This window comes from Pseudogymnoascus destructans (genome assembly GCF_001641265.1).
Source record: "Pseudogymnoascus destructans isolate 20631-21 unplaced genomic scaffold scaffold_2, whole genome shotgun sequence".
Lineage (NCBI taxonomy): Eukaryota > Fungi > Ascomycota > Leotiomycetes > Thelebolales > Thelebolaceae > Pseudogymnoascus > Pseudogymnoascus destructans.
Window position 1 is genome coordinate 466,314 of NW_020167521.1, and position 12,722 is coordinate 479,035.

The 12,722-nt window shown below is 49.7% G+C and overlaps 4 protein-coding genes across 4 annotated transcripts; 1 reads left to right on the forward strand and 3 right to left on the reverse strand.

Moving 5' to 3' along the window:
* Positions 1-35: 35 nt before the first annotated feature.
* On the reverse strand, positions 36-803 carry VC83_00793 (uncharacterized protein; the record flags this gene model as incomplete). Its single annotated transcript, XM_024464480.1, has 3 exons — positions 36-186; positions 270-577; positions 798-803. The coding sequence occupies 3 exons, from the start codon at positions 801-803 to the stop codon at positions 36-38; spliced, it is 465 nt and encodes a 154-aa protein (XP_024327597.1).
* A 960-nt stretch (positions 804-1,763) lies between these two features.
* Positions 1,764-3,419, forward strand: VC83_00794 (uncharacterized protein; the record flags this gene model as incomplete). Its single annotated transcript, XM_024464481.1, has 3 exons — positions 1,764-2,129; positions 2,183-2,805; positions 2,854-3,419. The coding sequence occupies 3 exons, from the start codon at positions 1,764-1,766 to the stop codon at positions 3,002-3,004; spliced, it is 1,140 nt and encodes a 379-aa protein (XP_024327592.1). The 3' UTR covers positions 3,005-3,419.
* A 1,145-nt stretch (positions 3,420-4,564) lies between these two features.
* On the reverse strand, positions 4,565-7,506 carry VC83_00795 (uncharacterized protein). Its single transcript, XM_024464482.1, has 2 exons — positions 5,786-7,506; positions 4,565-5,724 (listed from the first exon to the last, which is right to left on the reverse strand). The coding sequence occupies exons 1-2, from the start codon at positions 6,906-6,908 to the stop codon at positions 5,270-5,272; spliced, it is 1,578 nt and encodes a 525-aa protein (XP_024327591.1). The 5' UTR covers positions 6,909-7,506; the 3' UTR covers positions 4,565-5,269.
* Positions 7,507-7,604: 98 nt separating this feature from the next.
* On the reverse strand, positions 7,605-10,193 carry VC83_00796 (uncharacterized protein). The gene is made up of 5 exons (XM_024464483.1): positions 9,719-10,193; positions 8,947-9,667; positions 8,575-8,883; positions 8,006-8,506; positions 7,605-7,931 (listed from the first exon to the last, which is right to left on the reverse strand). The coding sequence occupies exons 2-5, from the start codon at positions 9,603-9,605 to the stop codon at positions 7,673-7,675; spliced, it is 1,728 nt and encodes a 575-aa protein (XP_024327594.1). The 5' UTR covers positions 9,606-9,667; positions 9,719-10,193; the 3' UTR covers positions 7,605-7,672.
* Between the last annotated feature and the right edge of the window lie 2,529 nt (positions 10,194-12,722).

A 12,722-nucleotide genomic window follows, 5' to 3' on the forward strand; every position in this document is an offset into this window, starting at 1 on the left:
CCTCTGAGCTATAACCCTTGAGACGCCTTCACTGGTCATACACCACCCAAACGCCGATGCTCCTTCTCCTCTCTCCACACCTTATTCTCAACCTCCAGACTCTTCTGCACCCACTTCGTCGTAACCAGCGTCCACACCGCCGCCCACCCAAACGGCACCGTCCACCCAATAACATACGCCGCATTCCTCGACAACGTAAATATCATCGCCGTCGACGTTGTCGCGTCAGCCGATGCAACATCCGGCGAAACGGCTTACTCGCCATATACCGCAGATTCAGTCGCTGGCGGAACTCCGTGCCACCCGAGCCATCGACGGCGCACACGTCCTCGATGAAACTGTAGACGCCAGGACGCAGCGGGGCGCCGCGGGTGACGGAGGAGATGCGCACGGGGGAGGGGATGCCAAGGAGGCGGAGGGCGTCGACGAGGACGAGCTCGAGGCGGAAGGCGAAGACCATGCTGGGGACGGGCATGGTGAGGAGGCGGATGGGGGGTTCGCGGGGGATGGTGCCGATGATGAGTTCGGTCATGACGGCGATCCAGGCGAGGGAGAGGTTCCAGTGGAACCAATCGAGCTGGATGGGGTTAGGTGACTGTAAGGTAGGGGGGGTGTTGAGGGGGTACTCACATACCACCGCCGTGCACCTATGACACGGCATGTGGAACCCTTTTTCCATAATCGTCGGAAGCGGATGAAACACTCCACAACGAGACTGTTCCTATAGCTCCTGTACTAATACTGAACACTGCCTATATATCAGCCCTTATCCCTAGCCCCACCATAACAAATCTCACCTGCATTATGCGACAAGTGTGTCCCATACCACAGCCCAAAATAACTTAGTAGTGAATTTACTACACTAACAACTCCACACTAACCCCACGTTTGTCCCCCATTCTGTGAGGGGAAAGATGATGCAACTGTGAATCGTATGTTACCAACATCATACACATGCCTCCCGCAGCCCCTCACCTCAGAGCCCCTCACGCAGCACTCAATCCCTCCACCCACCTAACCCATACACCAACCCAACAACACGGCACCTCCACCAACGGCCCCACCGTCGTCGCAAGCGCCTGCTCTCCCGCCCCAAACGCCACAAGCGCCACCGCAATATCCAACTCGAAAGTGTAAGTTAGAGTGTAGAGGATGGCGAGCGGGGTGGAGAGAAGCTTCTACAGACGGGAGTTGGGAGTTAGCTGGGACGAGGATGGCGAGACACGTTGGTAAGCGAGATTACGCGAAAAAAAAATCAAACTGGAAAAAGATATTGAAGCTTTGGGAGGCCACGAGAGACAAGACAACGATGAAGGCAAGAACGAATAACAAACGATAAGAGCGAAGAGATGGCTTCGTAAATAAACGATAGAAAACACAAAACAAAAACCTAAAAAAATTGGTAGCTTCTCTTTGATTGAGCGTGTCATCCTTAGTGCAGGGGCCATGCTAATCTTCTCTGTACTATTGAACCGTTAGTACATGTTATGATTTGAAATCACGTGACTTGGGGGCACTTACTCGTTTCAATGTTGACCAAATTGCCCGAAGGCAAATAGATCTGATTTGTTGGGGTAAATAAGGGCGGTATCAGAAATCGGCAAGGCTGAATTGTTCGTGCTCAATCAGAGTGTAGCACATGGAGCTTCGCAGGCATGCTGTCAAATCCCAGTAGACCCATTGGCTACCCTAACCAGCCCTACGGTTCTGGTCCCTTTGGACTCTTTCAGCTTTAAAGTTCTTGAGTGTCCTCGTGTCTGAAAATGGTTCGCTACCTGTCCAGTAATGGTACTGGCAGTAGTAGTGGTGGTACCGATTATGATTATGGTACTGGCAGCGGCAGCGGCAGTGCTGATACCAACTATGATTATGGTACTGGTACCGGCAGTGGCAGCGGCAGTGGAAGTGGAAGTGGAGGTAGCGGCGGTCCCTTATTTCCACGACAAACTCCCTATTTTCACAATCAACGACATGTGTACCATACAATGTCTTCAATGGCTAAAGAAGTAAAGCGTTTACCCATTGAAGACATTGAACAGATAAAGATTCGTGGACCACTAGCACATCAAACTGAGACCGGCCAAGTTTACAAGGCTATCCTCGGTCTCAATACATATGCTGTGAAATTAGTGAGTGCTTCGCGACTCCAACTTTCAATCTATCTACCTAACATAATTTCTAGTTCGAGCCCTATAGCGCAAAATGTAAACGTTTAGATCGCCATCGCCTCCAGTCATATAACCTCTCAGATGCTGAACTAGAAGCACGCTTCCATCCGTGGAGACGAGAGAGACGCGTTTATGAGCACATCGATAAACACATTTCGTACCCAACGCGACAATTCTTTCCTATATATTACGGAGCGACAATGTTAAGTTGGAAGTTATGTCCCCGTGAATGGCGTACTTTCCACAACAACAGAGAGGATGTTCCTATCATTATTCTTGAACTTCTCGATGGGATAGAGGTACATAATGCCCAGGGCGATGTACGGATCAGTAATTCAACGCGTCAATATGCACAAGAGCTGTATAAGAATGGACTGGACGCCGAGTATGTTCACATCTATATTCATTGCATGGAAAAGATGGAAGTATTACATGGTGCAAGGGTCATTCACGGAGACATCAAGCCTGACGTTTTTATGAACTGTGCGTCGGTCATATGTGACTTTAGTAGGTCATGGTCGTGGGATGAGGGTAAAGAAGAGCCATGCCTTGATGCGTTTAGTCCACACCGAGGTCCAAAGAGCTTTGAGGATCGCAGAAAAGGAGAACAAGACTCTCTGCGGACTATGGTGATAAGGTGATACCTCAAACGCAAGAGACTGGTTTCTATGCTAACGTAAGCTAGAGAGCATGATGGGCCTGGGACTGAACTCCGTGGTCGTGTCCCGTCCCTCCGTCATCGCCCACTTCAAAGGAAACAGTTGCCGCATTCAACATTTGTAGGTATTCTTCTGGAATCAGCACAGAAGCTAATCCAAAGGACGCAGTTCAACTAGCAGTCGATACTAAGGCAGTGAAGATAGAGATACTGTGTTTGACGCAAAATCAACAGCCGATATTCACAGGGTGCTAACAATATTGTGGTGGGTTACATACACGATAGGAGTCGCGCATGCGACAATTACAAACAAAGCGAATGGGTAGGTTCCTCGCCAGGCCACTCGAGCGCGTCCTGTAGATATTGCTCAAGCTCGTCTGTAATGGTTTCCCGAATCATCAGCTCTTCGAAATTGGCCTTGCGATACTTATCGTAATTGGTAAGCTTCTTCTTAGGATACTATGTTGTAACAGATAGTGTTGGCATTAAAGAAGCCGCTACAGCTAGGACTGAATCCTCTAGCTTATACCTACTCTTCCATAAAGCGTCGACCTTCTGCATACCATCTTCGACCTCTTTGGGCGTCTACTTACTCTTAATCCAGTTGCAAAGAATGTGTTTTCTGGATGGTCTAACTATCGTATTTCAGGAGAAGAGCTACTGTTATATGCATGATTGTATTGTTCCAGGCTCTTCCAGAAATCTCCAAGCAGACAAAGACCAAAGACCTGTCACAGCTCACCACTGAACAAAGCCAGCGAAAGTGAGAGAAGCGTGAGAGAAGCTTCTCAAAAACAACAAATCCAGCCCTTCTTTTGTGCTAGGTTGAAGAGGGTTGTAGCACAGTATGCTGCAGATCTCCCTGTGAGGGCGTAGTACTTGTCGAATTTCTTCCACGCCGCCATAACTCCAACTCTCATCATTAGGTCTTCCTCATACATATCTCTAGCTTTCTCAGTCTGAGTGAGTAAGAAGTCAATCTGTGGCAAGACAAGCTCGAGTGAAGCGCCTCTTCCCTCTGATGCAAGGGTAACCTCGCTGAAGTCAAGCGAGAAAGTCACAGACTATCTTTAAGTAATCCCATTCATCGTGCCCAAGCTTGTCCTCAAATAGGTCGTCTTCGTAGTCTGGATCCCTACACATCCTTTCGATACCCCGCTGACAATTGGGATGAAGAGGTCGCTGTACCATACGGTACCACAAGTTCCATCGCGTCTTTTGGTCACGAATAAGTCCCAGACCCTTAGAGTACTTGTAGAATACGTCTCGTCGTTTAGGACTTCTCTGGATATAGACGACAATATTGTGTAGCTTCCCGAGGGGGCCCTGCTTTCTCTAGTTTGCCGTCTCTAACGCGCTTGGGACATTATATACCTCCTCGTTCTGATCGGGCAGGAATCGTGCAGCTAAGGGTAAGGCTGGCACTTGCGTCGAGTTCGAGAGCTGTGTCTCCAACTCACTAAGTGTTAAGTGATTGAACGGGTCGTATAGGTCTTTGTCCGTTTTGCTTGGGAAGAGGAAGTCCTGGACCGCAAGGTTGATAATATGGCCATTACAGCGAAGACGCTGCTCCAGTCGGTCCCACTGAATTTCATGATTAACATGACTTCGTCATTGCAGCAGAAGAACATACCATCATTATATAAACCTTTTCCTCGCATCTCACATTCCATCCCCCGATCTTGGTGGGAGCGTTTACATAATCCACGGGTAAAATAGGCGGTTAACACTCACACCAGGGAAAAGGAGACGATAAGCTTCACAATTTACCTACATCACAATCATATCCGAAATATGGATCAAATCCTTTTATATTCAGCTAGCTAAGACATGGTTATGAAGCAATATGCCGGTGCAGTTCTTTTGGTAATGTTTGGTATGACCTCCTTTTCCTTTTGTTCAATTAATGGCCCGCGGTGCCCAAGATGACGAGAGTCTAATGCGAGAGAAGACGACTGTCTAATGATCGATAAAAGGGAGATCTAATGCTGAAGAAGACGACCATAAATGAGATGATCATTCGATTCTGAAGAAGACGACCGACCGTAAACACGACGAGATGATCCTCAAATGCTCAAGAAGATGACCATCCAATGCTCAATGAGACGATCATCCAATGCTCAGTGAAACGACCAAGAACATGCGATGGGAGGATGAGGGCTCTTGGATGAAGATTGACTGGCTGACGAGATTATCACCGGGACACGCATCCAGGAAGCACACGTCACACCGAAGGACATGAGAAGCTTTAGGTACGAAGGAGCTGCTGACCTATGAGCGGACAAGCTCATCTCATGGCAAATCAAGGAACAGAGAAAGATGACCATCAACAAGCCGACCATCTTCCACTCAACGAGAACACCGCGATCTAATAATTCTCAGTAAACCATCCAACCACCGCCAAATGCAACTCCGATCTAACGCCGAAAGGATGACCACCTACTTACTGCTCAATAAGCACACTCGACCGATCAATATTCCTCGTCACAATCGCCAACCCACTATCATCCCTCAGCGTCACAAACGGCGTAACCGCGAACCGAATCCTCATCCCCCTCATCTGCAGATCCAGCGGCTCCACATCCGAGTTTCTAGCACGCATACTGGGCTTCGCAAACTTCGCCCCGGCTTCGGGCATGCTGATGATGAACGTCCAGCCGCATGTGAACAGCTGCGCGGAGAGATCGAAGGCCTTGGCTACCACGACGGCGAGGTCGCGACCGGCGTCCGAGCGGTTGATGCCGGGGTTTAGGACGAGGGGGAGGATGTCGCGCAGTTTCTTAGTGTGTTGCGCGATCATGTATTTGCGGAAGCCGCGGTAGTCTTGGGTGCCCATGATGGCTGAGACGCAGAGGGAGCGTTCGGCGAGGAGTTCACCGCGTTGGTCGAGAGTCACGCCTGGGAGGGGTGTTAGTTGAAGTTCAAGGGAAGAGCGAGTGGACGAGGCGGCTGGACTTACCCTTCTCAGCGAGCTTCTTGCAAATACGGTTCAAATCCGCATCACTCGCATCGCTATACCCAAGCCAAGTAGTATAACTCCACACATGGAGATGAATATACTGCACCACCATCCTCATAACAAACCACCTCCTCGTCGCCGTATCGCGCTGAAAGCTGCCAATCACAAACGCCGCATCCTTCTCCCCCAGCGGACTGAGACAACTCAGCATATACGCCCAGCACCTCGGCTGCACCCCAATATCCTTCTCATCAATCGGATTGATCTTATCCGCATACGTGGTGACCCACCCGCAGACCATGAGATATACATCATCAAACGTCGCCACGAACCCCGCGATCAGCTCCTCGTTGCTCTCAAATGGAATCAAGCTCGTCGCGGGGAACGTGTCGATCCCGTTCTGCGCCACCCCGTTGCAGGCTGAGATCACGCGGCTCGCGGTCGATGCGTAGGTGTTGAGCGTACACGGTTTCGCGGGGCCGCATGGCAGTTCCCCAGATGCGGGCGTGACAGGGCCGAGATGCTGCGGAGATGGAGGAATGCTATCGAACCGACTCAACAGCTGCGCCGTGATCGGCTGACCCCCCGCCAACGCATCAGCCATCGCCTCCTCCACCGTCCTCCCCATCTTCGTCGGCGTCCCCGCATTGCTGCCGCCATTCCCAAACACCACAAGCGGCCCCATCTTCGTCGGCGTAGCAAAGGGGTTGTTACTCCTCACCGACTTCCCCCCCGACCTCCCCCCCGAGCGCGGATTATGCTCAAACCACACCGCCCTCTTCCCCGCCACCTGCTGGCTGAGAACATTAACCTGTTTCTCTAGCTCGCGGGTCTTATTAGCGTGCGTGCGCGCGGCGGTGTCCTGGCGCGCGACCTGCTCTTCGAGGCGGGAGATGGTGGAGGTGAGGAGCTGGATGTCGTGGTAGTATTTCGCGCATTGGGCGGTGGCGGCGTCGCGCTCTTCGCAGGCCCGGTCGCGTTCGGTGGAGGCGCGGTCGCGTTCGGCCATGCAGTTGGTGAGGAGGCGGAGTTGGTCGGAGATTATGGAGGTTAGGTAGGTTGTGTCGTTGGGGGTGTCGGACGAGGGGGCCTCCGTTGTGTTTTGGGAATTGGAGGGGGACATGGTGGGTGTTGAAAGAACGTGGGTGATGAGGTGGTTTGATGGAAGTTGGAAATGAGACTTCAACGAAGATGGTTTGACGGCATGTGATTCCTGGAATAGGAAGAAGAAGAAGAAGTGCCCCCAGGTCAATTTGACGTCACGACGATCCTGACAACCACGAAACTTTCCTCACTCAAAAGTCCCGTGAAGAAACAGCGTCGTGCACTCCTCGATCCACTCAGAAGAGACTGTCCAGAAAAAGAAAGTAGTGGAATGTGAGAATGTGAACCTTCGTAAAAGGAAGATAAAAGAGTTGTGATAAAAGAAAGTGGGTTGATTGTATTGTGACAATCAAAAAACCTTCAGTCACATCGAAGTCCGCGGAAGCGTGCGGCGTTGGGTTCGAAACGGGAAGAAAGGGTCGAAGTGAACTTAATCCGCGTTTTTGGTGGAAAATTTGGAAAAAGGGGGGGGGCAATACAAACAGACGTGGCTACAAATTAAAAAGGGCCCGGATACCGTCGGATGGATTTGGCTCTATACCCAGGTCAGGCAGTACACACACGAGAGTGATTTTAAATAAAAAATATATAAAAACTGTACACAGAGGCAATTAATATGATCTGAATAATCGTTCTTGTCATTGGAGCTTTACCCTTAAGCAAACAAGATGGCCCCCCCTCCGCACCGCCCCCCAAAAAATCCTCATAACCCCCCCCCATTCTCAATTCTCAAATAACCTACTGTTAGCTCAAGCTCAAAACACCAGAGTACTCAGAAATGCATCAGATGGCCTTGGTGCGCGAGAACATGGTGCTGTAGACGGCGTCGACGACGGGCGTGGCGCTGATCATGCGGCCGCCGAAATACCTCCCGTTGAGGCCCTGGATGGCGTTCTCGCCGCCCTGGACGCGGTCGAACTTGAGGTAGATGTCACCTTGCGAGTTCGGATCTAGAGAGATGTGAACGACGTGACCATATTTCTCCTCAGCCTCGGCGCGGACATCGTCCTCGAGCTCCTTTTCCCAGTTCTCACCGGTTTCCCTGTGTCGTGTTAGTCTTCTGTTCATGAACTCACTCTGATAGTAAGAGGGGGAACGGAGAGGGGGAATACTTACTCAGCAGGATCAAACATGTTCCTCAGAACGACGCAGCGACTGGCAGTGTTAACATTAATCGGAGGAGGCTTAACCTCTGTTCTTGGCTTAGCCACTTCGCGTCTGTCATCGCGGCCATTGGTCGCCGGGGCCGGCTCATCGGTTCGGGCTAACTTTCTCATCAAGGCGTCCCTACTATAGTTATTGAAGTTGACCCCCCCCACATCGGTGTCATCGAGCGCGCTGGCGCCTCCCGCACCCTTATCGTTATCGCGGCCGCCCGCCCGGTCGAATGCGCCGCCGCCGCCTCCGCTTGCCTGAGGGCCGCGACCGCCTGCGCCAGAGAATGCGGAGCCCTGGAACTGTTGCTGGTGACTCTGGCCCTGGAATCTCTGTAGAAGGCTCGCAGTGGACTCAGGGGTGAACTTATCATTGCCAAGACCAACACGGATGGGTCGACCTGCGAGATCGAACCCGTTCATTTTCTCGAGCGCCTCACGGGCTTGGTGGGGATCGCGGAATCTGCGGGGCGGGCGGTTAGCGAATGTAACTCGGTGGGTGAGGGGAGGGGACAGGGTAGGGTAACTTACTGGACAAATCCGTATCCTCTGCTTCGACCCTGATCTTCCTTCTGGAGCTGCACAAACTCGAGCTCTCCAAAGGGTTCGAAAACATTCTGTAGATCGCCTTCAGTGATGCTGAAATGGATATTACCAACATAGAGACGGTGGAATGGGATCTGGTTCGGGTTATTGCTGGCAGGTTCAGCGGTTCTGACTTGACGGTTCTTCTCGGCTTCTGTGAGCTGTGCGATGATGGGGATGCCTAAGAGTTTCTGGCCAGTAAGCTGAATGGCAGCAGCAACAGACTCCTCATTCTTAAATTCGACATAACCAACACTATAAGACAGAAAGTTAGCATCATGTTTTCACACAGTAGGTTCAGGAAAGGAACAAACATACCCCTTGGATCTGCCGCTAACTCTGTCTTTGACGATCTGCGCCTCCTTGACGGGGCCAACCTTCTCGAAGAATGCAATCAGTTCTTTAGACCTCAATCTCGCTGCCAGCTGCTGCACAAAAACAGTGCGTTTATCCCTCTCATCCTCCGTCAGCGGCGGCGTCCCATCCCGACTGCCCTTACCACCCTTCGGGCTCCTGCTTCTCCTCCGCTCACCCCCTCCCACCCTTCGCTCATCCCTCTGATCGCGATCCCGTCTATCACCCCCCCGTGGCCTATAGTATCTCCCCGGCGACCTAGACCTCGACCTCGGCCTGCCCCCGCCTCGGTAGTAATCCCCATTATCGTGTGGTGCATCCCTATGACGACGAGAGTGCCGTCCGTCAGCATCGCGGCTCCTGCTCCTGCGCCTACTCTTCTGGCTCCCCTGTGCGCTCCCATGCTCGCTCCCGGGCTGCTTCAGGTCCTCATCGACCTCCGCGCTGCGGTTGCGGTGTTTCCTGTCGCGGCTGGGCTTCCGGAGACGGTCGCGGTCACGACGCTCGTTGCGCTCGGACTGGTGGCGGTCGTCGGCGTCGCGCGGCTGAGTAGAACTACCATTTTGTTCAGTAGATGTTGCAGCGGTGGAGTCCAGGAGGGCTTCAACGTCGAGTTCGGACATGGTGAAGAGGAAGCTGGGTGGGTGGCTTGTGGTTGGTTTTGCTGTGGAAGGGGGAGGGTTCACTTCAGGTGGTTAGGCACGTCAAGAGAAATGTCTAGGCGAAGAGAGCAGACCCTTTTCTTTCCGCAGGATTCTGGTTTTCCTTTGTTGGAAGGATGAGTGTTGATTGAGAAGTTGGTGAGGATGCGACAGGGTAGAAGTTGGTCTTGTAGAAGTTGATCTTGTGGTGGCATAGCGCTATTTTAAGGCGCAAATTCGCTAATGGCGTTGATCGCCTAGTTGTCACGAACACCACCAGTCTGGCCGGAAAACAATCAATTTCTTAGTTTAGTACTCGACTACTCTATAATGTAGTCTAATTCCTCCTCTAGGTCGTCTTTGACAATTTACTCTTCAATTAGTTCAGTTTCAGCATGGTTTGCGCCCGTGGCTCGACTTTTTGTTGCTTTCTGTCGGGTGGCTTCCTGTCCTCTAGAACTTGGACACGTAGTTCCTCGGTAGAAATGTGGTCCTAGTACTCGGTGTTCCACCCACTCGCTTCGCTCGTAGGTGGCGACAGCAAGTTGTGCGTGCGACAGCAAGATGTGCGTACACCGCTATTTTGATATATAGAAAAAATAATAGTATTCTTCATAACGTAGTATCTACAATGCCTCAAAATAACGATCCTACTATGATTGCTCGCCTTAATGAGGCCCAACAGTTCTTCTTAAAACAACCAAGTACATATACAATTGCTTGGGTTGCAAATAAATTCAATGTCAACCGTGAGACACTCCGACGTCGTATTACGAGTACTACGTCTCCTCAATTACCCCACGGAGGTAGCAATCGAGTCTTATCTCAATCGCAAGAGACCGCGGTCTGTCAATTCATATACGACCAACTTGAGCGCGGGGTCCCTGCCAACCGATCTATGATACTACGGGCAGTTGCAGACTTACGACCTAATCGTACGATACCATCACAACGGTGGCTACAACGCTTTCTAAAAGCACACCCCGAATTTCATACAATTCACACGAAGACGTTAAATACACATCGGAAGCAAGCACAAAAGAAAGAGGTGTTTGAGGAATTCTTTCTCACATATAACGCCCTTATTACAAAACATAACATTAAGCCATATAATTTATGGAATGTTGATGAGACAGGCTATATGATTGGGTGTTATAAGTCTACGGCTGTTATTGTACCAATCGGTGTAAAGCAGTGGACTGTTGATAATCCTGAGAATCGGCTCTCTGTTACTGTAATTGAGGCAGTAAATGCAAGTGGTGCTGCACTTGCAGAAGCTATCATTATCCCTGGCAAACTTCATATGGATTCATGGTACAATGATGACCTTGAGCCAAATGCTCTCATTATTGTAAATGAGAGCGGGTATTCAAACGACGACATTGCAATCCAATACCTTATGCATTTTATCCAACTATCTGCAGAGCATATGGCACCAGATGATACTCGCCTCTTATTACTTGACGGCCATGACTCTCATAAAACAGAGCGCTTTCTTACATTAGCAGAAGAGCATAACATTGTTATTTGCTGCCTTCCTGCTCATACAACACATCTATTACAACCTCTTGATGTAGCGGTTTTTAAGCAGTGCAAACACTTTCATCAAAAGGCACTTGATCAAGCAGTACGTAGCTACGACTATGAGTATAAGCTACGTACGTTCCTTTCAGACCTCCCGCAAATCCGACGGCAATCTCTAACTGTCCGTACAATTCAATCTGGTTGGAGAAATACAGGACTATATCCATATAATCCTCCACTTGTAATTGACAAGATACAAGAGACTCGGAATCAAACACCTGATTATGAGCCATTTGCTTCATATAATATTATCTCAACACCGAAAACAACTATGCAAAGTGTGCAAGCGGTTGAACATTGGCAGAAGAGAGCAGAGGAAGCTTTCTCATCGCCTTCAAGAGAAGGGTTTCAATCATTTGCACGTGGAACTACAGTTGTTCTACACCGGGCAGAGCTCTATAAGACCGAGCTAGATATTATGACTCTACGTGCAGTAGAGCAGAAGGCAGCAAAGGCAAGGGCACGGAAATCACTACAGAAAGGAGGGCAGTTATATGCATCAGATGCACGGAAAATGCGGGAAGAGAAGAAAGCAAAGTTGCAAGCAAAAGCAGACGCAAGAGCAGCAAGGGAATCGGACCAAGTAGTAAAGCAGCTACAAGCGCAAGCACGTAAAATCGAAATTGAAGAGCGTAAGGTTGAGAGGAAGCGGGTAGCAGAGCGGAAGAAGGAAGGGTTGAAATCAAAAGTGATCATTTTACGGTATAGTAAGGATCAAAGTGATAGTAGCAATAGTGGCAGTAGCGATAGTGATAGTAGTTCTATTGATTTTATGTTTTAATTATATAGTTATATAGTTGATATATAAGGCGTCTTTTTCTTCGTTTTATGTGTCGCACATCTTGCTGTCGCACGCACAACTTGCTGTCGCCACCTACGAGCGAAGCGAGTGGGTGGAACACCGAGTATAGTATTTGCTTTTCGCAATGTAGCGAAATCAGGTGGGCTACTATTCTGAAAGACAGTATCAAAAATATCGTGTTATGTTGGTGCTTTAGGTCGGTCATCTGCAGTCGTTACGTTAGATGTTAGAAGCGTAACCTCCTGTATTATGCGCTACGGTTGCAGTGGTTGTAATCCTGCGCCTCTCCAAGCTAAGGTAATATTCCAATCGAAAGAGCTTCTGTCCTTGCTTTTTCCGCTTTCTGTATACGCGTGAGCTATGTTTCATTAAGCAGGGATAGTGCGGTTATAAGGCGTTTTTTCAATGGTCTAAAAACTGCAACATCGAGCGGCTGTAACACATGTGAAGTATGTGGTGGCAGTATAAGGAGCGAGATGCGATTCTGAAATAAGAAGTCGTTGTCCTCTATCTGCTTTCGCATACGTTACTAGCCCGAACACACGTTTTAACCACTTAAGTCCATGTAGATTGCTTGTCTATCCTTTTCAGTTTGCAGAGAAGTGCCATTTATCAATAACCTCCTATAGAATCAAGCTTTACAAAACGTTAAGACCTTTGAATATGATAAAAGGGTTGATGGCCGTGCCGTCTATACAGATGCATTCAATGAC

Excerpts from the sequence above, each read along its gene's own strand:
- VC83_00795 (XM_024464482.1), bottom strand. The coding sequence starts at position 6,908 with ATGTCCCCCTCCAATTCCCAAAACACAACGGAGGCCCCCTCGTCCGAC. Across the intron at positions 5,725-5,785 it reads CAAGAAGCTCGCTGAGAAGG|GCGTGACTCTCGACCAACGC; the intron begins GTAAGTCCAGCC and ends CACCCCTCCCAG.
- VC83_00796 (XM_024464483.1), bottom strand. The coding sequence starts at position 9,605 with ATGTCCGAACTCGACGTTGAAGCCCTCCTGGACTCCACCGCTGCAACA. Across the intron at positions 8,884-8,946 it reads GTTAGCGGCAGATCCAAGGG|TGTTGGTTATGTCGAATTTA; the intron begins GTATGTTTGTTC and ends TCTGTCTTATAG. Across the intron at positions 8,507-8,574 it reads AGAGGATACGGATTTGTCCA|ATTCCGCGATCCCCACCAAG; the intron begins GTAAGTTACCCT and ends CCCGCCCCGCAG.